Below are 24,221 nucleotides of genomic sequence, written 5' to 3' on the forward strand. Positions count from 1 at the left end.
TCCAAATGCTTGTTTTCCAGACATCACTTAGAAAGAGGACATACTCCTGCTTAGAAAAATATTGAGGAGAGCACTTCTCTGTGTTTGCAACAGTACTTCTCTGTGATGTGTGTGTAACTTTCTGTAGATACCTTCAGTGGGGATACTTGTGCATCCTGCCTACTACATTGTTATTCACACTGCCTGCTTCCAAAACATGCCTTAAACTGCCTTCCAAATGCCCCTGTGGCAGCCTACTAACAACAAATCTCCAGGCATTGAGGCAGACCCGAGGCATACAGGAAGAAACCATCTGCACTACATCAGAATAGGATCTAGCCTGTTTCAGCAATAGGTATAGACTTCTGTTGATGGTGAGTTCAGTAACTAAAACTTTGTATTTCAAGGAAAAATACAGAAAACACTTTTGTCATGGCCTGATATGCTTCCTAGAACGCAAAGCCAGGGTTAACTGTACATTTTCTTTTTTACCAAAATTGTCTATACTACATCTCAGCAATGTCTATACTTCATCTCACCATGAAATACATTTACATATCTGGCCCTGCACAGAAACTCTCTGGAAGGTCCTGAAGCCACCGTGTGCTATGGCAGCAATAAAAAGTACAAATTTCCTATCAGCCTAGAGGAAACTCAGATTAAGGAAGAATCCAGAGCAATTCTGTTCTACACTAGTCCAAATTATATTGCATGTTTGTAGGGTTATTGCACTTAAGGAAACTAATCTTACATAAGAACAAAGGAGATATGTGTTTGGAAGAAACAAGTGACGTAGAGCAATTAGTCAGCAGAAAGACTGACAAACATTTGGTAAGAATTTATTCAACAAAATTTCATCATTTCATACTTGAACCAAACTTTCACACTTTGTGTAGTAGTTAATTCGCCTTCTCAGATTTTTTTACCATTTTTTTCCTGGTTCAAAATGGGGACTAAAAAATATTTCACTAAGTAGAGTGACAGCCTTGCTGTCTTTGTGGCATCCACTGCCAGGGTGGAGCTTAGAAATTTAAAGAATGAAGTTGAATTCTTGTGCTACAATCCATGAAGTTCAGTCCCTTGCTTTAGAAGGAAAAGGTCCAAGTGTTTTATTTTAAAAAGTGTATATTATTTTTGTGAACTACATGTGGCAAGTGTCCCTCTCATCCCAAAGTCATCTGCGTCCTAAAAGATAAACAATAAAAGAAAATAGATCTAGATTTAGGTATTAAATAGAATACCCAAGTCAATTTAATTTAGCCTGGTCTCTAGGAAATTTATTAATTTTGTGTTCAGAGATAGTAAGTGGTGGTGTTATGCAATTTTCTTCATGCAAACCTGTTTGCCACTAAAGCGGTTCTATTCTAGCCCTGAAAATGAAACTCTCAACCACAAAACAGGTGCTGAAAGACAATAACAAATTTCATACACTCTCTGTACTTAATGCCCCTTTCAAAATCTATGCTGATGGACTCAGTCCCTGGGCTCTCTTTTTTCCCATTCAATGCCAAGTGTGCGTCAGAACAAGCCATTTGGAAAAGCCTCACTCTGACAGATAAAGTGTGTGTTCCCAACACTCACTCAGTGTTTTAAGCACAACAGTCTGGCTGCTCTATTGCATAAGCATGCATTCATCCTGGGCTGCCCTCCTTCTACGAGGCGGATCCAGAATCGCTTAGCTCTGTTCGCTACTCTGCCGGCATGGCAATTTGGCTTATACGGATTCTAGAACAGTGGGGTCTGAATTCTCCTCTTCTCATCCTTGACAAATCCAAAATGACACACGAAGACAAGGGAAAAATGGAAAGGGCCGTGTATTTCTTAGCACACACTTGAACTCCCAAGCACTAACAAGCTACTGAACTTTAAAACCTGAACTTGCCTTTCCTCTCCCGGGGCCGCTTTTCCCACACTTTTTCCCTTTCATTCCCGAGATGGCCGATGCCAGCCGCCAGCTTTTCCCCCAAAGCCCCGGTAACGCCGACAGCCGGGCTCCCGTTCCGCGGGATGGCCCTGGGGAGCGGGGGGCAGCGGAGCCCCCGAGGGGCCGCTCGACCTGGGAGCGCGGCGGCTCCTCCTCGTCCCGGGGGAAACAGGAGCGCCCCAGCCCCAGCACAGCGCTCCCGGCGCCATGTCAGGCGGGGCGGCCGGGGCACGGCCACGGCGATGGCGGCGCGGCGCATCCTGCCCTCCGCATCCTGCATCCTGCCCTCCGCGTCCCCCCTGCGCATCCTGCCCTCCGCATCCCGCACCCTGCTCTCCGCATCCCGCACCCTGCTCTCCGCATCCCACCCTCTCGGCGCGGCCCCGGCGCTGCTCTCCGCGGTACCCCCGCCTCTCCCGATCCTCCTCCGCCCCCGGGGCTCACCTAAAGTCAGCGCCCAGCAGCCAGCCCGCCTTCCCCATTGACCGCGGCGGCCGCCTCTCTCCGCCCCGCTGCGCTGGGCGGGGCGCTGCCGGGGCGCGCAGTGACAGCGCCGGGCGGTGCGTGCGCCCAGGGCATCCTCCTCGGCGGGCGCTCCTGGGCGGGGAGCCGGGCCCCCCGCGCCCCGCGGCCCCGCTCCGGGCAGCGCGGCCGCCGCGATGAAGCCGTGCGAGGAGGAGGAGGAGGAAGGGCGGGCGACGGCGGGTGGCGGCGGCGGGGACCCCTGGAAGGAGTGCGCGGAGGTGGCGGTGCAGCTGGCGCGCCGTGCCGGGCAGGTGAGAGCCGCGCCGCCCGCTGCGCCCCCGGCCGGGGCCGGGCCGAGCTGGGCCGGGCTGGGCTGGGCTGCCCCGCGGCCGGAGGAGCCTTCTCCCGGCGCGGGTTGAGGAAGGGCCGTGCGGGCGCTGGGCTGGTGCGCAGAGCTGGGGACGGGGAGGAGGGCGGCGGGGCTCAGCACCCGCTCAGCCGGGCCGCCGCCGGAGCCCTCGGCCGCGGGAGGGATGGCGGCAGCAGGGGCCTTATCCCGGGGGGCCCCATACCTTGGGGGGGGACCCATCCCTCGGGGCCCCATCCTTCGGGGGGCCCCATCCCGCGGGGCCACTTCCCTCGGGGCCGCAGCCCGGGGCGGTGGGCCCCCAGCCCTTGGGGGTACTTCCCTCGGGGGCTGCATCCCTCGGGGGAGCCCCTTCCCTGGGAGGCCCCATCCCTCGGCCCCATCCCTTGAGGGCTGCATCCTTCGGGGCCAGCATTTGTTTTCGAGCAGCTTGTGCAGAGAAAAACAACTGTGTCGGGGAGGTTTTGTCTTGTTAGATATGGCAGTCTTCAGAGTGGCTGAAATTCCCTTGCTAGGGACAAATAGCTGTGTGGTGAAGGTCTGTAGTAGCTTATTTCCAATCCGTGTTTTGACACAGCGGATTAGTCATCTCAGGAGACATCCCAACCCCATATATTACTATATGTAGCAGCAAAATTTTCACCAGCTCTAACAGAGCCAAGAAGTGGGATCAGCAGATTGTTTGAGAAACAGGGTAAAGCACAAACCTCAGCAATGTCTTTCTCTTTTGCTTCCATTCTGTTCTATTTTGAAACGTGCTTTGTACCTATACACTGTGATTTAAGAAGCCCCCTTTTCTGTCTTGAGTCCAAGACCCATAACTTTTCCTTAGTGTGTGTTATTAAACATATTTTCTCCTTAGTAGAATACACCCACAAAGATGAACGGAATCCCAGAGGAGAGGAGACTTGTTTTAATAATACAGGGACTAAATGGATAATCCAAATCAGGATGACAGGTCATGCTCTCACAGATTCTCAAAACAGGAGTTTCTCCAGCATAGTCATTCTACCAGCCATTTCACAAGAGAGACTCATGACTTGCTCGAGCCTCCACACCTTATTTCTCAAAATATCAATTTGTGAAGACAGCTTTAGCCTTCTCCAATCATTTCACTTGCTCAGAAAATCACAGCTGAGCACCTTTTCCTGGAAGAAGTAAACATTCCATAAGACTAATCCTTGAATCCTAAATCACAGGCTGCCATTGCTACCTTGCAACTGGCAGGAAATAGCTGCTTCTTTGGCAGGCCAAATTTAAACCAGCCAAGGATGTTGTTTAAGTAGGACTTTGGAAACTGGTTTGTGTGGGTTTTTTTTAATTTTTCCAATTTTGTCATGATAAGGAATCTTTTTTGTTACAAAAGGCATTGGGGATCCTTCTTGAAGAAAAGGTGCAGGTAAGGCTCCATTTTTTATGTGTCAATCTGCTTTCAACTATTGCCAAAAGAAACTAGAGCTAAGAACACAAAATGCAGTGTAACATGGGTTTGGTAGGACTGAACTTTTGCTGAAAATTGATTGATAAAAATGGGGGTTATTTTGATCACCAAAAGCAGTCAATTCCACTAGTCAAGGTCATCTTTTTCTTCTGCTTCTCTCCCCATCCCTCAGACCTTTCTGCCTTCACCTCCATCTCCAGAAATCTGTCTCCCAAGGTCCAACTCCTGCCTCCATCCCTGCGTGAAACTTTGCTGCTTCAGCCTTTCTTTTCAGGTGCTCCATTTCTCAGGACTATGGCAGGTTAGGAAGGGTTGGAATCGTTAGAAAGCATCTGCAAGAGGCTTGGCACAGAGACCAACCTGAAGAAAGACGTGCACTTCCAGATTTTGGATTTCTAGGCAAAGTTAACCAGTAATACAGTTTTCTGATCTCCCCTTTTGGCTTGTACAACTCTTTGGTTTGTATTGCATTGTGTTTCATGACTATAGGTAAAATATATCTTCTTTCCGACAGATAGGCATCTATACTCTGGAATAGTTTCATCTAAACTTAAAAGGCCAATAAAGAAGTGATGCTTGAATATGTGTCAAAAGTGCTGTTGCTGGAGTAACTTCTGTTACTGGGTTCAAATCATTGCTTCTCTTGCCCATCCTGTTGTTTAGTTCTTATTACTTTTATGAAATATCACAAGCTGTCATTTAATATATATATATGGCTGTTTCATAACGAGAATGGTCATGGTTTTGTAATCTCTGTAATTGACCTGCTTTAAAATTCACTCTATAAGGCCACAAATAACTGTGCTTTTTCAAACTTCTCTTCTGTTTTTTTCTGTGAGTAAACTCTGCGTGCTCTGTTCATGAGAGTACACCCATGGGTTTGATATGACTTTTTGCTCAAGAAAAGCAGGCATGACCAGTCCGTGCATTTTTGATGCTGTTAAGAGCACTGAGTAATATCTGCACAGTTCTCTCCAATTGCAGAATTGGAAAAGCTTCACCAAAATGAGTAAACATGCATCCAGGTAAAAACAAGAGTAAGAAACTGACACTAGAAGATAGTATTTTGAAGTACAAACTTTTTTTTTCTTTTTTCGTTTTTTTTTCCCTCTCTTTTTTTTCCCCCGGAAAATAATTTTATGAGGCATAAGAGACCTAGCAGAATGCCACTAAAAAAAAAATTTTTTTTTTAATTTTTAAAAAATTTCCACTGGTATTCTAAAAATTCAAGACTTTTTTCCCCTGATGTTTGCTCCCAGGGGAAATTGTTAGGCTATTTTCTATGGAACATGGACAGATGTTTTGGCAAGCTAGATTGGAATTTCCTGAATTATTTGCAGATACTCATGCTTTTTATCTAGATGTTTGATTTTATCAGTGAGCAAATATTTCAGGACAGTATTGCAAGCAAGAAAATCCATCTTGGAACTCCTAGAAGTGTGTGGTGAGTGCAAGCAGTATGGTGAAATGAAATATCTGACATTAGCACACTACCATAGGTGGCTCTCCTGGGAGGTATTGGAGGAAAAGGCATCTTGGCCCTCTGTCTTCTTGTCATTCTGCTTTGTTGGAATAAATTTCACAAAGGCATTATAAAAGGAAGAGTCCAGGACAGACTGCACTGAGCCCCAGTGGCTCCATTTCCCCCGCTCCATGGGAAATGAAGGAGGGAGCTGGGACAGCCTGGGTCTTGCTCTGTGATGTGCTCTTCGTGTAATGGTGTAAGTGTCCCTCACTTTGCATAACCCCCCAAATGCTCCCAAGCAGGGTATTAGGATAAAATCTGCATTAGAGGAGGGGCAGCATGGGCTAAGAGTGTTAAAAGGCTCTGCTCTAAATAAACATGCTCCCAAAAATCAGTTGCTTAGAAGTTGCTGAAAAATCTCTGTAATCTAGGGACAAGCGCTAGTACAGGAGTAAAGTCTAGTAAAATACATTTACAGCCAAATTACAGCATCTTGGTTGCCAGTTTCATTGTACAATAGGGATAAGGTGCAATCAGCTGTTTCCATTTCATCATCCTGTAGTTCCTTTGGTTTCTGCTTGCCTGCCGCCTGTAACCTAGAGTGAGACTTTTATGGAGCCCCATGTCCTGGAAAGACCAGGCAATTGCAGTAGGTATTCACAAACCATATTGGAAGGTTTCTGCAAGGAGAGGAGTTGAGTGATGCTCTCGAAATACTCTGAGGCACCAGGCTCTAACACTCCTCTGTAGGCAGGTGACTTTTAGGGATTATTCAACATAAATTGAATTCTACACTGCTCTGAGATGTTTGATCATTTTCCAAAGAATAAAAGCTTTTTCATCAATTATGCAGGAAATGTGATCCTTGTATAGGAATACTCTGGCTTGGATTGCATACCTGTACAAGTTGGAGCAAATGCATGGGGGTCCCTTTGTCAAGCCCTTTGTAAGAGGCAGAGAATTGGCAGAATCAGACCTGTCCATCCTGCGTGCTGTGGGTGAGCCTCCACAGATGTGGTGCCCATTTGTGGCTGGTGACCTCAGCCCAGCACCGTGCCTTCTCTCCTCCTCGCCTCTTGACATATTGCTTGCACAAGAAGTGGAGAGAAGCAGCTCATGGTAGGGCTGGTAAATGCTAAATGTGTCGTGGCTCTTTGGCGTGGGAGACGGGTGAGAGAGCCATCAGCCACCACTTCACAGTGCAGGCACACCCCTGGCCTGCCACCTCCAAAGTGGCTGGAGCCTCATGCTGGCCACCAGAGAAACAGACAGGGGTTAAAGTTAAAAACGGTCGTGAGCAACTGGGTAAAGGCTCAGAAATGAAAAATACTAAATTTGAAGCTGGGTTGTGTAAAGGATTGTACTCAAATGGGAGAGATCAAGTGCCAGAGCATGCAATGAAATCAGCTGATTGCAGAGACATCCGTAGAAGAGAGGTTCCATCTCTACTTTTCCTTTTCCAGCAAGGCTCAGGTATGATCTCACTGCCCTGCTGAGCAGCGGCACTGATTTAAATGGCTGCAAAAATCTCAATCTACTATGCATTAAAACTGAATAGAAGTCAAGAACATGGCATTGCTAAGAAGAAATTAAAATCTCTGTCAAAAGGAGGACATTCCTCATCTATTTCACTATGTGAAGTCCCAAGCAGAAAGTAAAGAAGAGCAAATAAAATAAAAGCTATCAACATAGCAGTTTTTTTAGAATACACAACTGGGGGTGGTTGGAGTGTTTTGGATTTTGCTTTGGGCTGAAGAGGAGCCCAAGGGCCTTGCTGGAGTTAAACTTTTATGCTTCTACGGTAAATCCTTCAACACAACCACACAGGGCATTGAGAGGAGTAAAGAGATTTAAGTGTGGTTAATATTTTGATATAATGAACTTTAGCAAGACCTCAAACTGAAAAGTACTACCTGCCCTCACAAGCTACTAAATAGGCACAACTGATGTTTTACTGCTCACAAAGGAGAAACATTAGTCCAGATACCTTCTATACTAAGGAAACAGTCCTCAATATCCATTATTTGTTGGAACAATTAGCACACCCTTCAAATATAATATTTTATACTGTGAAAACCAAGAGCTGAGATGACATTTGGGAATTTCTGCTTCCCTCTCCCATGCCTTAATACAGTGGAACTGTTTTCTTTAGTCATCAAATATTTCTCAATGGTTTTAAAATACTTTGATCAATGGAAATTTAGTTAAGCAATTGAAATATATAAATTTTAGAAGGGACTTGGAATATTGATCTTATTGCTGCTGAGTTTTGATGATATAATTCTAAACAAATTAACTGGTGCTTAATTTTTGCTTTGTTTTGGTTTTCTTGATTTCAAATAATTTACCATTTTCACTGGTTAAAAAATAAGGCATCTCCTTTTGCCCCTTTATTTTTCTTTTTAATGAAGAGGTGGAAAGAAAAACAAAACAGAAAGGAAATGGGAAAAATTGGGAAAAGCATTCATTAACTGTTTTCCCATATGTGCATTTGTACTTGAGTTTGTAACAGTAAAACCCTGGAGAATCAGATAAAGACATTTCCAGAAGAGAGTCCAGGTTTAAATCGTTGGTTTCATATCTAGAGAAAGCTTCAATTTTTGTTTTTGTTAAGTATATGGCAATTCTTTGGGAACCAGAGGGTGGTCCACATCTGAAGTTCCAAAAACTCACGAAAAAAACAAAAAAAACAACTATGTATCTTTGTTGGCAAAGTGGAAACCAATTAAATTTGCCTTATTGTTTATCTTTTAAAGTAAGAGAACAGTGGGGTAGTAGCCCTATAAATTACAAAAAAATAAATGGGTTTCCTTGAAAAATGCCTGAGCCTTGAGGCTTTTTCTTATCTTGTGTGTACTTTTGGTAATTTTCTAAATCATGATGACTGCCATCATCCTTTTATTCCATTAGTTGCATCCCTTAATCAGTCCTTTTCTGAACTGTAAAGAGAGGTTTTTGCAGAGTGATTCAAAATGCTGTATTCCCAATGAATACTCACTAGCTCAGAAGGACTTTTTTGTCAAAAAATTAGAACAGCCTCTGGTAGAATTAGGCCTACAGCTGTTTTTCAGGATTAGCTATATTTTTTTCAGTGAAGATACTATTTTAGTATGCACAGGCTGAATGCCCAACAAATCTGATTTATGAACTTCTGTTTCAGATTATTAGGAAAGCTCTAACAGAGGAAAAACAAGTGTCCACGAAGACATCTGCAGCAGATCTTGTGACAGAAACTGATCATTTTGTGGAAAATTTAATTATTTCTGTTCTGAAAGAGAAGTTTCCCTCCCACAGGTGAGTGCCTATAGAAACTATCAACAACCTTTTTTAGTCCTTTACATGCTGCATATCTGACTGGTATTTAGAGGCAACCTTAAAAGTCTGTATATCTTTCTTATGTCTGTGTATCTTTGTTATATATTAACCTATTGCTGTTGGACATTTTCATAGGACTCCTATTTTTTAAGAAGTACCGTTTCCTTATACGTAGTACTTTATGTTTTCTATGTTTCTTGATATATGTATTTAATAGCAATGTTTCCCCTGTAGGGACATCATAGATGAAGGTTTCATGTGGATCTCCATGATGTTCAGAATACTGGTCTGTTGCCTATTGTATAAGAATTATGCTAAGGCTATCTATAAAAATATAGCAGAAATATATGCTAGCAAAGGTCCCACCCTGCAGACCTTTTCTGTTGCCATCACACATACGCATTGGCCAGATCAGGACAAGTAAAAATGTATTTAATCACATTTACCTCATCTTCTATAGTGAGAAGATCAGTGAGAAGCAGGGCTGTTTGTCATCATCATCATTATTTGATGGCTCTTCATAAACAGGCTATAAATTACTACATGGGCTGCAAACCCAAGGTTTCAAAAGTAGATCAGGTTGTCCATTCCTCTTGAATTATTGTGGTCAACTTGAAAATAACAACCCAGCTCATGCACAGATTAGAGAGAAGGTTTGTATTAGCTGCCAGGTTTGGTTTGATGCAAAGACTGCAATTGATTTCTCCTTTTCACTTCAATGGATAAAATTCAGTTTCCTGCAGAGTCGGTGCAAAGCCTGTGTATCCCTTAAATAGTGTCCGACTCCCTTCTAACTGTGGGCATCTCTGATGGGGATGAGCCTTGCATTCCAGCACTGTGCAGAAAGCAACAAAGAGGAAAATTGGAAGGGTTCAGCTACTAATCTGATGATCAGTGATGTTGCTGGGCAAAAAAACCCACCATAAGAAGGAGCAGAAAGCATATTTTATACTAAATATGGCTTTCTAAATACGTGCTGTGTGTGATGGCATATTGAAGCAGTACTGTACAGCATGATGTGTGGTTCTTGGCTGCAGTTCTCAAGAGAGTGCCAGGCTTTACAGGCCTATTATTTGTGTAATATTCCTTCTACTATTGCTGGCTGTGCTCTTCTCTCATCTCCACTCTTTTGTTAGTTTTTTCCTTGAGCAGTCTGGCAGAGAATGTAAAACATACACATTTCACATAAAATGCAAATCACCAGACACACTCAAGCTACTCAGAATGGGAAGAAAAATTGTAAGGTCAATGTAGACCTAGGAACTGGAAAATCCCAGATTTTATCAACCCTGTACAGTTAACTTATGACTTTATAAGTAAATGAAGGAACTGCCATTTCTTCAAGACATTTTATTTTGTTGCTGGTGGTTGCTGGGTTTGGTTAGAATTTGTTCAGATAATTAATGCATTCAGATGAAACAATAGGTTAAAACTAAATTTAACTAGACTTGATTAAAACACTTGCAATGGAGAATTTACAATAGCAATCAAGGGTTAAATTAAAGTACAATGCAAATATTAAAAGATAATTTAAATTGTATTCAGTCTTTCCCCTAACCTGGCTGTTGCAAGCAGCACTGAAGATTTCTGTTATTTCTTTTTCTTCTAAATTATCTTGATTCTTACATCCTCTGAATCAAAAATGGACTTGAGGAGTTAGGAAAATTAAAAGGGATCTCATTAGAATCTGCCATTTGCACTAAGGCACTTATGAGTCTTGAGATACTGGAAATGTACTCAGAAGTAAAGAGAAATATTAGGAAAATCTGTTCAAAATGTAATTCTGTCCCATGTTTCTTTTTTCTTCTCTCTTCTTGGCTAAGTGGTGTGTATCATCTTCATTCACACTTCACTCAAGTTTTAATCTGTGCTCACTTTTTAGTACTCTGATGTGCCCCCAGTGAGTCTTTTCAAAAGGATATTTTTTTGGATAGATCCATGAGCTGTGGGTGGGCACGGCCAGACTACCAGGAGCTACTGGTTGCAAAGGGCTATCCCAACATTTACCCCTGCTATTATTACACAAGCTGGCATCTTTTGTGTTACTTCTGGCCTTAATTCTGTAGACATTAAAATCAGGACACAGCAGTTTAAGACGGTGACATCCAACTCTAGCTTCCCAGCTTTCTGTGCTCAGACCCCCATAAGAGGATAGGTGAGGGACAGCCCCAGTTTGAGTCTCCTGCACTTGACTGGATATCATTTCTGCTGCAGATTATGGTATGTTACAGCTTCCCTGCTGTTTCTGCAATGAATTTCAGAGAGGCACCATGGCATGAACAGATGTAGTCGAAGGCTTGGCTAAAATTACTAGACTCATTTTCAGTGGGAGTAAACTGTAATCCAGATTTGAAGAGAGGTCAGCAGAGCTGGCAGGCTGGCATATTAAATTAACTATTTTAATAAGGTGGTTACCCCTCCCACTTCTCAAGCTGTTCCTAGAATTTACTCCAGTACTTCGCACTGAGTGTTTTGCTTAGTTTGCAGGTTTTTACAGGACACAGAGCAAGACATCTGAAGCTGACCTTGTGGGACTCTCACATTTCCCAGTATTGTACAGCAGCAAGGTGGGGGGGGTTGTTACCCTTTAGCCCAGATTTCATAAAATGTGCACCTAATTTGTCCTACATCCATTTTGGAAAAATTGTTCTTGAGTGTGAAGACTTTATCTGCGGCACGACTGTGCCCCAGCTCCAGGTCAGCAGTTCTGAGCTCAGGGACTGCAGTGTCACACCCCCGCTGCGAGGGAAAGGCGAGGAACTGGCTCGCGAAACTTGAGGGCAAATCATCTTACACAGAAATACTCCTGTCTCTAAGGAGGGTCTTATTTCACCTTTCTTTGGTGGAAGACAGCAAAGCAAGACAGCAGCTGTAGTTCAAGCTCCAGCTGGGGAAGCTGGCAGAGGGTTGACGCAGAGGTACAATTTATGTGGAATAAGGATAATCTGAGGTGTGATGTGAGATGCTCCACCTATGCATCTTCTTCATCCAGCAGCACAGACAAAGCATGGTTGGGTTTGGATTCTAATTACAGGATTTGTAAAAGCAAAAGTTAAGTGATACAGCACCAACAAGACAAAGTGGTGGAATATTTAGAGCAAGGAGCCTGCAAAGTGTTATGTTAAACTGAGAGTTTAAAACACTTGGTCAAGTCTTTCTTGTTTCTCAGTTGTGCACTAGCACTTTGTCCTTCAGCTGTTTCCTTTAACAGAGATGAAAATAGTAACAAACACTTCCTGATTCCCTCTCTGTACCAGCTGGGGGTCTATAATGCCATCAAAATAGTCTGTTTCTACTTAAGTCCAGGCAGAGTAGCTTTTGGAAAATTCAAGAAGACTCCTCCTGTGCTATCTGCAGAACATTTTAAGCTCATGGCTTCAAGTGTTATCTGGAATTGTTCTGTACAGGTTGAAGACACAAAATAAAAATAGCTGCTACTCTAGTCCTAGGGAAGGACTCTTTTGCAAAAGACATTGTCTCTTTATCCTTTTTTTTTTCTCTTTGTGTCTTTGAGAGAAGCTTTTTTTGCCTTCAAGCATTTGCAGGAACTCTGACTACCACTACTGGCTGTTCAAATGTGAAACCACCAGCAACATTCACTACTAGCAGTTGGATTCTATTCCTTCTGTGCATATAGGACTTTATGAAAATCTGTGAGAGTAGCACCTGCACATCTCTTACAGCAAGAGACTTGAGCAGTTTATGGGAGAGCAGGGATAATTAAGGTCAACAGGAAATGTGCCAGAACTGGATGTTCGTTTCCCAGGGAAAAAGGAGAAAAAAAAATGCTAAAAGAAACTGGGACAGAACAACAGAAGAGAAGATGACCTCAGATTTAATTTTGTGCCTTGTGCATCCAAACAACAAACAAACAAAAAATAATCTGTTGATTTTTTTCTGTGTCATGGGAAAAAGAAAGTCCACCTTTGTAAACCTTTTAATTTCCTGAGTCAGACTACTGTAAGAAAATACAAGTAGGAGCAAAATTGTGGATTTTCTAAGAGTGCATTATTTCCTGCTGACTGGATTTGACTGCAGAAGAGAAGCAGGTACAGTTTGCAGTTTATATTACTTACTGCAAGAGACAGGCCTAACCCATAAAATTATAGTCTGCATAAAACAATCTCCTCCTTGAGTTCCAGGGATGCCAGTTCAGATCCATTTCTGCATTCATTTTCATGACTTCCTTAATGGCATATTGGAGAAGTGGATATAGAGTTCTTCTTTTGCATGTAAAATAGTATGCTGTAGATTCAAGAACTCTCCCTCAATGAAAGTTACCAATTCCTAAATTTGAAAAGCAGTATGTGTGTTAACATTTATACAAAATTGTTTTATGTAGAGAGAGAGAAGTTATCTCTTAAAAACCAGAATGATGGGGTTGACTTTCCAAGTCACATATCTAAGCTGATGATCTGGGATACTTGTTTCACCCTTGCACCAAATGCAGGTTTATTGCAGAAGAATCCACTGCTGCAGGTTCAAAATGTGTCCTCACCGACAGCCCGACCTGGATTATTGACCCTGTTGATGGAACATGCAACTTTGTGCACAGGTAAATGGACAGCGGCCTGGGAAACGCATCTGAACCCAAAATGCAGCTTCCCACAGCTCCTCCCTTCCTCCTAAAGGTGCTTTTCCCTGGTAGGTTTGTTCCTTCGACTCGCACGTAGGGGTGATCCCTTTACCCCCGGTAGCCGGCGTGGTGCGTGAGGGAGGCTGGGGTTGTGCTGCTAGCCCAGGGCCAGCTGGAGTTTCTGGCGGCTGCCCCGCGGCCCGTGGCTCTTGGCCCGCTCGCAGCCCAGCGCTGGCTAACGAGCAGAGGCTTGGGCGGCGTGGAGGAACAAGGCTGCGCTCTGAGGACACCTGGCCCAGCGCCTGGCTGCGTTCTGCACATTCCCTCTGGGAGCGAGGGCTCTTCGCTCCCCGTCAGACGCACGCGCTTCGTTCTTCCCGGGAAGTGCAGCCGCTGCGTGTGCGTGGAGCAGCACTGAGAAAGGAGTTGGACACAGATACTGGTTTTAAATTTCAAAAGTACCTCCGCAAAAATTAAATCTGGGGGTTGTTGCTGCAAAAATGATGACTTTTAATTCACCGTTCAAATGCTAGAGTTGTAAACTAATGACTATTCATAATATTTCTACTTAAAAACCCTCTGTAGGTTCTGTCTTATAGTTAGAGGCTTAAAATAACTGCAACTCTCATTTAAAAAAAAAAAAAAAAGGCATTTCCTTGACTTTCGGTGCAATTACACAGAATTCCAGGGGAGGTGGGGTGTATCATGTGATGATGTTTCATGCAATTAGGTAAAATTTCCTCTTTCTAGCAATATTTTCTGGACTTTCGAAGTCCCTTTTAATATATGTTTTTAAGAAATTAATTTATTTCATTGTTTAAACTGCAATAATTATGCTGTAGTCAAAAGGACCAAATTAAATACGTGATCATCACTTTGAAAAAGGAGAGCATAGAGGAACTGGTTTCTTTTTATATTGGTGTCAGCAGCAAGGTATCTCCATGCTACTTAATTGCTATCTCAGGTGCATAGCTTGAACAAAATGTGCTCTTGAAAGCAATGACTTATTATAACATTAGTGATTTTATACTGGATAATTCAGCTACACTAAATCAAAAACATCCCTAAAGTACACTACGTGTTCAGTGTAAAAGTTGTAATGCCTTCATGTGTTCATTTCTTGCCTTCTCCAATACTAAGTTAAATTTTTAAAGGAACTGACAAAGTTAAAGAGGTTGACAAAGGAGAGATACTATAATGTCAAGTGCATTTTGACAAGTAAACTCACAGTGCTCCATGTGGGGTTTTGTTGCCTGAGGGGGATGCATAGGAAGTAAGTTGAGAGATTTTTCAGCAGTACTACTTCATTTCTTATTTTTCACAGATTTCCAACAGTGGCAGTGAGCATTGGATTTGCTGTTAACAAAGAGGTATGAAGTATGTTCTTTAAGATGGGCACCTGAGAGTTGGCTAGAAGTCTCAAAACCATGTGGGAACTTTAAATGAAATGATTTTTTTTAAAAAATCAGTCACTACTCAGGTTTTCCCCTGCTTTTTAAATGCATCTGATCATATTCTACTCATCTAAAATCATAGTCCTGCAAAACTTTCTTATGGAAACTGGCAATTAAAAGAGAATTCTATGAATTATTATAAGTATTATGGGATTTATTTAGAGAAAAGGGAGTACTGGTGTGAGCAAGGTTTAGTTAGACAAACCATAGTAAGTTCAATTTAGCGCTGCCTCTTCAAAATTTAAACATACATCCCAGTGTTCCTGTATTATTATTATTGCTTCTTTCCTGCTAGCAGTATCTGTGAAAGCTAACCCCTGCTGTGAGTCAATGTAGAACTGATTTTCTGAGGAGTGCAAAATTATGGGCATAGTTCATTTAATCTGCATTGGTGTTTTCCTTAACATAGTAAAATAGCTATATTTACCACCTAAGAGCTTGATTATGGTGAGGGTGGGAAGGTACCTAGCCTTCCAATGTGCCATTTTGAGTTTCCTAGCTATGCTCATTCGTGCTAGTGCCTTTTCTCCAGATGTTGCTGGTTTACAGTTTGACATATATCTACAGAATAACTAGTTACTCAAATTTCCAATGAATGTGCCTCTTTCAGCCTAATTCCACAATCTTAAATATATGTACAGCTTTAAGCAAAGCTAGCAAGAAGTCTGTGCAGTAACAACCAAGTTTTCAGATGTGCTAGTACCTCTTACTGATTTAAACAGAATAATGTTGTATACTTCTCTGGTTAGACTTTTCAAACATGGAAATTGCAGAGAAACACTTCCATGCTTTTCTGAAATTTATTCATTACCAAAGGTCCTTTTGAACATGACATTTTTTTATCAGACAGCTCTATTATTTATGTTTTCTAGAACACCATCATGATTTTGATGCTGCATATTTTGGGTTATGTAAACTAAACAAAGCTGAAACAAAAGTAAAGAATTAACCCTCAGTTAAGCAAATAGGACAAGCAGAAAAAAGAGTAAACTGAAGAGGAACCAAAGTACACACAGGGGAACTGGCCTGATTATAAGCCTTGAACATTACTGAGGAAATTCCTGCAGATGCCTCTACGGAAAGAGTCTATTAATAGTGTGTTCCTCAAAAAACCCCTTGGTTTAGATGGGACCTCAGGATAGGGAGCCAGGACAGTCTATTCCCTTTGAATTGTCTCTGATGAACACTGAGTGCAGCAGGAAAAAACTTGGAGCCTAGAATATCTGAGATGTTTTCTTCACCTTGTGGCCAGCTTCTGACACCTCGGGCAAGTCACTTAATTTTTGTGTACCCCTAAATTAAATAATGCTACTATTACTGACCTAGGGCCAGTTTTCAGAGCTGACCCTTGAAGTTTGTAAAGTGCTTTAAAATCTTTTGATGGAGCCTATTAAAATAATAGAAATTTTAAATACTTAGGGTCTAATTCTGACCCTCTTTTCATTGGTAAATAGAATCTCCCACAAAAATTCCACTGTTGCACATTCTTAAGCTTTCATTGAGAGTATTTTTGTCCAAACTCCTTCTCTTGGAGTCCTGTGACTTCAAGAGATTCTCACAAAAGGATTTTGCAGAGAAAGATTTGAGCAAGTGACTAGAGTGTACTGCTTTGATTGAAAAAGCAGGCAAATTCAATGCACCACGAAAGTGCAGGTGCCTACCAAAGCGTCCACTGTTAATAAAGGGTGTGCCATGACTGCTGAGTTTGGATGCCTGATTGATCCTGGTGTCACAAATCTTTGGGGTCCAGCTGAGGTCAGTGGGGTTGCTTCAAGGAGTAACTGCTCACCAGTGAAAGCAAAGCATTCAGAGTCTTGCCTCAGAGGCCTTGCGTATTTTCAGTAAAAACATTAAACTGAATTTGAAATCAACTCAGTATTTAATCCATTCTAATGTGAACAGAAACTAACTGGGAGTCAGAATTTAGAGGATCAGGAACACATTGCATTAACTTCTCTTTATTACCTGAATTTTATGTGACCTATATCTCAATATCACAGTAATAGTAAAATTATTCCAGTTTTTTAGCATCAGTATAATCTTTATTATGTGTACCAATTAAAATATTGCTGATCTTTCTGCCATTAGTAGTTGTTTATATTTATGATGAGTAATTTGAGTTGCATTCATTTCTTTCCTTTTCAAAATCTTAAAGCTTGAATTTGGTGTAATTTACCACTGCACTGAAGAACGATTATACACTGGTAGAAGAGGTCAAGGGGCATTTTGTAATGACAAAAGGCTTCAGGTATCAAAAGAGACAGGTTGGTCTAGATTTTGTTAGAACTCTAAAAGGAATATGTTAATTTTGTTTCAGAGTTGTTGCAAATCATCATTAGGATAATGAACATCATTATCCTGATGGAAAGTATTTCACCTGCATGATAATTTTGTTGTTTCGTGTTTGTTTTTTCCTGAAAAACCACAACTTTCCTCCTTTTATTTTTAAAATATACATCTGACTATGAACTATTTAAATAATCCTAAATTATTTTGCTTCGCAACCATTGTTTAAAATAAGGAAGAACGTGTAGATTCACCAGTTTCATTCCAGCTGAGCACTGCCATAACTTTTTATAAGCAAGATGCAATGGGAATGGTGAATCAAATTCAGAGTACTATGGTGGCTGCTGTTCACTTATTTTCCAATGAACTTGTATGTCACAGAGTGTATGATGTCTGTAGGCATATGTGCTAACAGTGAATTAAAGGATGCATGCTTCATTAGGGGTTCTTTGACAGCTTGCTCTGGTGTGTGAGGTATGTTTCGATGTACAAGTAGCCAGCAACAATTTGTCAATGCTTTATTGGAATTCTTTTATCAGTAAACCAAGTCATAGATCTGTCTGTTTACCTAATGGTTATAGAAAACAATAATTTTGTATTATTTAGAGAAGTTTTCTTTTAGTTAATTAAAATGCAGAGGAGAGCATAGCACTCAGTTGTTGGTGGAAGCAGACATATGCCAAAAATGTGCACCACTGTACACAGGAGGTAGTAAAAATTTCACCCCAAGGAGAGATTTAATGAGCTCAAAACACAGTAAATTCAAGCAACTTGACATACAGATTTCTTTAGTGCCTCAAGAAGACCCTGCATCAAAATCTCCCTGAAATTTGGAAAGTTTGGCTATACAGCTAAGTTAATAGTGAGCTGGGGTCTACCTATTTGGAGAGATGGATTGTAAAGTCAGTGACTAAGATTTTAATCATTGATTATACATCACATTTTTCTCAGTGTTCAAATATCTCATATTCCAAAAAATCCCATACTGGCAGAGACTGTTAGGAAGAGCAAGGGTTGCTTCCAGTTGAGCTGGATGAACCACTGTTGAAATGGCCTCCCTTGCTTTTGCAGTCAGAGAGTTCTGGTTTCCAGTTAAACAATGAACAATTTTGGCACATGTCACTTCTGTCTTCCTTTCTCTGGACATCCAGTCTATGTGGTTGTCTATACCATAGCAAGGGAAGTAGATCTTCTGCCCTTCCAAATGCTTTGAAATTTTCCTTTGTTTTGAGATACATCACTTGGTGGTGGGAAATTTTCACCAGTGAAGCTGGATCTGCTTTAATCTCACTTCTACTGATATTTTAAGTGCTTTAAATCACAGTTGCTCTGTAAAGGCTGTGGCTTCAGTGAAATAAACCAACCCTGGAAGCAAGACTGTGTTTCCCTGTAGCTGCCACTGCAACTGAAGTGGCCATGATGTGTTTGAAATCTAAGCTGTCATGTCACTTCCTGCCATTTGTTTTCAGGAAATGGGATTGTTGTATGATGTTGATCTACACTTAGACATTCATTGTTCACATTTAACCATCTGAAGTCACAGCCCAAGCAAACACTGTTCTTTGTCAACACCCAATTTTGTAGAGGTTTGGTATGGGAGTCCACGCAGTTATGATACACTTAAATGAAGGATCCATCTTCCCTGTTGTCCCAAGTGATCCTTTCTTCTCATGCTTAGATTCATGTCAGGCTTTACATGTGCTAATACTGTAAATGTATTTTCTTTTTTTAATCTTCTGTGGTTGACAGAATTGATCTTTTCTTCATAAATTTATCCATATCACTGTTAAATCGTTTCTACCAAGCCTGGGTTGGTTTTTATTTTGGCCTCTATCAGAATGAGGAATAGTCAGTAAATTTTATCTCATATCTTGAATTCCTGAAATCCCATAGTGTCTTGAGATCAGCCAGCTCCTTTTTCTAAGCAGAATTCCCTCTTAGTTACCTCAGTCTCTTCATCCAATTTCTAGCTGTAGCCTTGATGAAAATTGAGGAGATTCTCGATTAGAAATATATTTAATAACTCAGAAGAATAACTGCCTCAGTCTCAGCCTAACTATGACTGGTGTGGTGTGAAGGCTTGGTGCATGTCAGCAATAAGATGAGCATTAAATGTTCTCTGATTATAAACTGGGTCTGTTATGCAAAATAACCTAAGGCAGATTGCTTTCCCCATCCAGAGTTTTTAGTAGTGGCTAAACAACAAATACCCTACAGCATGCCTGGATTGGTTTTTTTCTATTTTAATGCAGTAATTTAAAAAGCAGCAGTTGAATCTATGGTTCTACAGATAATATTTGTGACACTCTGTAACTTTTAATCTAATTACGTACCTATTACCATGTTACTTGAATCCATAAGGTTCATCTGCAATACTAAATTCTTTGGTAGGCTGTTTAATTAAATGGTGTCTCACTCCAGCCTAATTTGCCGTTGAAAACCTCCTTGCTCCTTGTGCTGAGAACTTTCAGCTTATGCAGGTAGCTGTAAGAGCTAGGTAGAGGTTGCCTACCTGAATGAATACCTGGCTTTTAGCCCAGGGTAGGGGGTGACACCTGCCATGAGGTGCAGCCCAGTCAGTGCGTTATCAGCTGCTAAACCTTTGAGTTTTGTCCTCCCTTTAATGCCTCCACGTTCAGCTGGCACAGCAGGAGCAGGGACACTTGGCATTTGATCAGCCACCTCCACCTACATTGGCACACACTTCTTGTAGCCTGGCAGTATTCAGATCTCATGTGAGGACTGCTTCAACACCTTTCAAGTCACTGTGAGTCTCTCCTTTGACTGTACACAAGGCTGGTATCTCCATCTGCTCTAGGACAGCATTGCCTTTGCTGAGCACAAGACAAATAGAACAGTCACAGATTATTATGAATAAAGATACTGCTTTAATTTGTCATAAGAAAGGGTTTTTTCAGTCATAAGGTGTCTTCGGTCTTTGAAATGTCAGAATGAGCTATTACTAGGTGACTGGTGATTTAGGGAGAAACTTTTTTTTCTTCTTACTGGGTTCCCAAATGTTTATAATTGGTTAACAAATTACATTAAAATTCCCTATTCAAGAACCATCCTGTCTTCAAATGTGAACAGATTAGCATCATGAACATTTACTAGGTTACTGGATTATTTTTAGCTGACTGCTAATATTAGTGAATTTGCCAAAAGGTGACTGGTCAATGAAATAAAACTATGTATGAAAAGGAATGTAAGAATGCATTCTTGGTTTTAATCCTCCTGTTCCTTTTTTTTTTTTTTAAGTGTGTTTAGAACAGACTATTTTGTAGAAGAAACTTAGTCTTCCTTGAATTTTTATACAAAGTTGTCACTTATTCTTTGAAAATATTTGGGGTAGAAAAAGGGACATAAAAATGAAAAGTCCATTAGTGTTTAATTTGAAAACAAATTTATGGAACCTTCCTGGAAGCTGTTGAATTAATGGAAACATCTCCCTACCATTACAGATATCTCGAAGGCCTTAATTTTAACAGAAATTGGTCCAAAACGTGACCCTGCAACTTTGAAATTGTTCCTTGGTAATATTGAGAGATTGCTCAAGGCCCAAGCACACGGGTAAGATGTTTTACAGTACATGTCTCACATTTGTGACCACAAAGTCATTAAAAAAAGTAATTAAAAAAAAAAGACTGAAACAAGTGTGTTGTACACCTAGGTTGAAGTCAAAAGCATTTTCTCCTTTGTGTTACTGTGGGGTGTAGGGTCCGTGTCATTGGGAGCTCCACGCTGGCCCTGTGCCACTTGGCGTCCGGCGCTGCAGACGCCTATTACCAGTTTGGGTTGCACTGCTGGGACCTGGCAGCGGCCACTGTCATCATCAGAGAGGCTGGTGGCACTGTGATAGACACTTCAGGTGAGCAAAATGCCCTTCCTTTTCCATTGACTTTTGGGGGACTGAGTGAGTGGCTGCCTCAGGGCAACCTGTGTCACCTCAGTCCAGTCCTGCCCCTGTGTCTCTAGCTCATTTCTAGCAATATCCTGTAGAAAAGTCTGTACTCTCCACTAGACCCTGGCTGTTTATTCTGTACACACTGATGTAATTCCAGCACAGGATTTCATCACATTGAAGGTGTTCTGAGTCAATCTCAGAATTCTGAGTTTCTATGCCTCTGAGTAATTTCCTTAAAGCCTCGTATTTACAGTAAGGAACCAGCCCAGGAGATTGGCAGATATGCTCAGATGTTCCAATTAGATTTCAACATAGACATCCTCCCAGGAAAGGAGGATGCAAGTTTGAACATATATGAGTGGAAATTACTCAGAAGGAGTTAAGGGCAGCACAGTCTCCAGATTATTACTTAATTAATTTAGATGGTACACATCTCAGAGTAATGGTTTACTGGTGACCAGTACCTGGATACTCTGGAAAGATTTGGTGGATTAAGAAGGGTGTGTTGAATGAACTAATTTTTCTTCCATTGCTAGAAGAGGGAATATTGCATTTATTGTTGGCTACTGAACAAATCTAAGCACTCACTGCTCCTCTTGCATACTTTGGCTCTGTACCTAGAATTTTACAAAATAATTTTTTGCTGGAGATTTCCACGTAGGCATTGTTCAATTAGGCTGTTATTCCCACCCCAAAAGGAGCTACGTATGAAGTTGTTTCAATGTTTTTGACCCTATCTAATTACAGCATGGCTGATATTTAAGACACTTCTCGTTAATCCTCTTGTCCTCAGGGGGACCTCTGGATCTTATGTCCTGCCGAGTGATTGCCGCGGGCACAAGAGAGATGGCCATGTTCATAGCTCAGGAAATACAAACTATTCACTACCAACGGGACGACGAGAATTAAATACTCACTGTACCGAGTTTGCCCTCCTGAACCGTGTAACGTTTGCAAGATGGGTGTCTTGGAAGGGTACGTGATTGCAGCAGGATGATTTCTGGGGAGATTTTCTGTGTCAAATATTTTTTATAAATTTATTACCATGTGGGAAGGCATAGGGAGATTTTTAAACCTCTAAGAACCGTGTTTCCTTTTTAATATGTATCTCTTTCAGCAGTATCTTTTTTATAAGATAGAGTATTTTACTTGTAGCAAATTAGTCTCAACATTAAGTTGTAATTTCATATCTGTGGGGCTGATATTTAGTCTTTTGTAACATGCAGCTAAAAAAATGGAACTTTATTTTTACAGATGCAGATCTCAGGTAAATGAGCTTTAGGACTGTAGTAAAGGAGGAGTAGTTGAGATGTGTGCCTATAATAAAACCCTTGTTCCATGATACTTAAGAATGCAATAAAAAAGGCATTGTTGTTTCCTAACGACATCATAGCTCTGTATCCATAAATGTACATGTATGTGTGTCTGTGTGTGTGTATATATATGTGTGCATATACACTTATATGTATGCACACATGTACCCAGGTGTGTATGTGTATGTATATGGGTATCCTGGATGTTTACAGCAATTTAGAGAATGCATAGAGAGAAGAAAGCTAATATTGGAAGCTATTTTCAGGTCATGGTTTAGGTTACGTAGGTGATTCCAGTCGGGGGCTCTCCGAATGGCAAAGAGCAGAGCTGACCATGGAAAATGTTTAATTGTTTTACAAGCTGCCCAGCTGGTTTTGTTTCCTTTCATCCCTCTGCATGGGCATAAATCATACTGTCCTGTAGGCCTCTGTAAGATGCTCAAACCTGCAAACACTTACTACCATAGAGTACTTATAGTCAAAATCAGGAATATTGAACTCCAACTGAGTTATTCACAGTATTAACTATGACACACAGCAGCAGGAGGCCAGCAGAACAGAGCACAGTGTCAAAGAGCTGTTGATTTTAGAGAAACTTTGAGCAGAACAGCAGGATTTGGCCCCTTACAGGCAAGTTATTAAAAATATGCACTTAAGATATGCTTGCAAAAAGTTGTAAATCACATGCCCTTCTTGCACAACATTGTAATCACACTTTTTATCAGAAAAACCTGTAAAATCAAGTTACATAGATTTCCTAAATACACAGTTATTCTCTATCCCTGTATCTAGCCAATAATTTCTATTTAGACTGTGTTTTACATCATGAGCACAAGGAAAATACAAGTATGTCGAGAAAAGCAGTTGATATGAAATCACTTCTATTTTTTCATCAAAAATTTAATTAAAAGGTATCTCTTTTTTGCAAGAGTGCAAATTGAATAAAGGAATGAGCCAAAAGAGTTGGTTAAAAATTTTACATTTTTTTGTACACTGCATGTGTAGTTTTTGTAAACATGTTCAGATATCTGCTTAGAAGATACAAACTAAGCAATATTTTTTACAAATAACCTTGTGTGTGTTTCTTGCAATGAAAAATGTTTTTCACTGAATATAACAGGAAGTTCTGTGTGATTTCTTGATTTTTTTTTCATGAGAGAGACAAAAATATTGACTGTGTGAGGAATATCTAAATCCAACTAAGCATTTAAAAGCTGATGGTTCTTAGCAGAAAATCAACACTTTCCATCACAGTGATCAACATTTTGTCACTGCTCCCTTTTACTCTCTCCATCTCTTTGTACCCCTGTTTGGAAAAGGAGATTGTAAGCCCTCTGGGGCAGGGACTACAGTAGTTTGGCTCTGGGTTTTCACAGTGCTAATAGGATGAGATTCTGGTCCCCAACTAGGCACTGAGGTGCTATAATAATACAAATAATAAATGCTAATAGGCTCGCTTGTCTCTTGTTCACTCTCCCCCCGCTTCCCGAGCACAGAGGAGATCGGAGTGATTCCTCTCTGATTCCAGGGTGCTTAGCCCTGGCAGCCGTGGGAGCAGCTGGGGCTTTGCTTGGGCTTGTGCTGTGCCTGTAAGCCCTGTAAGGAAGCTTATGCTGGCGGGGAATCAAGTGTGGGGGAAGCTCAGCTCCACTTCATCCGCTCCCCCTCCTCACCCTGTCCCCCCCAGTGCATGTGTGAGAAGCTGCTTCGTGGCTCCGGGGAGGTTTCCCAG

The 24,221-nt window shown here is 41.4% G+C and overlaps 2 protein-coding genes across 3 annotated transcripts in view; one reads left to right on the forward strand and one right to left on the reverse strand.

The window, feature by feature from the left end:
* Positions 1 to 2,446, reverse strand: part of MPPE1 (metallophosphoesterase 1) — a 35,940-nt gene extending 33,494 nt beyond the window's left edge. The window contains exon 1 of one of the 2 annotated variants that reach the window (XM_042031733.1): positions 2,348 to 2,446. The gene's annotated coding sequence lies outside the window, so the exon portion shown is untranslated. The remainder of the gene's footprint in view (positions 1 to 2,347) is intronic. The other variant, XM_042031723.1, reaches the window with a different exon arrangement.
* Positions 2,447 to 2,547: 101 nt separating this feature from the next.
* Positions 2,548 to 23,944, forward strand: IMPA2 (inositol monophosphatase 2). The gene is made up of 8 exons (XM_042031771.1): positions 2,548 to 2,679; positions 8,802 to 8,935; positions 13,407 to 13,511; positions 14,857 to 14,902; positions 17,142 to 17,250; positions 20,734 to 20,842; positions 20,989 to 21,140; positions 21,970 to 23,944. Exons 1-8 carry the CDS (start codon positions 2,563 to 2,565, stop codon positions 22,083 to 22,085), a joined length of 888 nt encoding a protein of 295 aa, XP_041887705.1. The 5' UTR covers positions 2,548 to 2,562; the 3' UTR covers positions 22,086 to 23,944.
* Positions 23,945 to 24,221: the final 277 nt, after the last annotated feature.

Source organism: Corvus kubaryi, unplaced genomic scaffold (assembly GCF_017639235.1).
Source record: "Corvus kubaryi isolate FWS band 111438036 unplaced genomic scaffold, C.kubaryi_AGA036_p1.0 132, whole genome shotgun sequence".
Taxonomy (NCBI): Eukaryota; Metazoa; Chordata; class Aves; order Passeriformes; family Corvidae; genus Corvus; species Corvus kubaryi.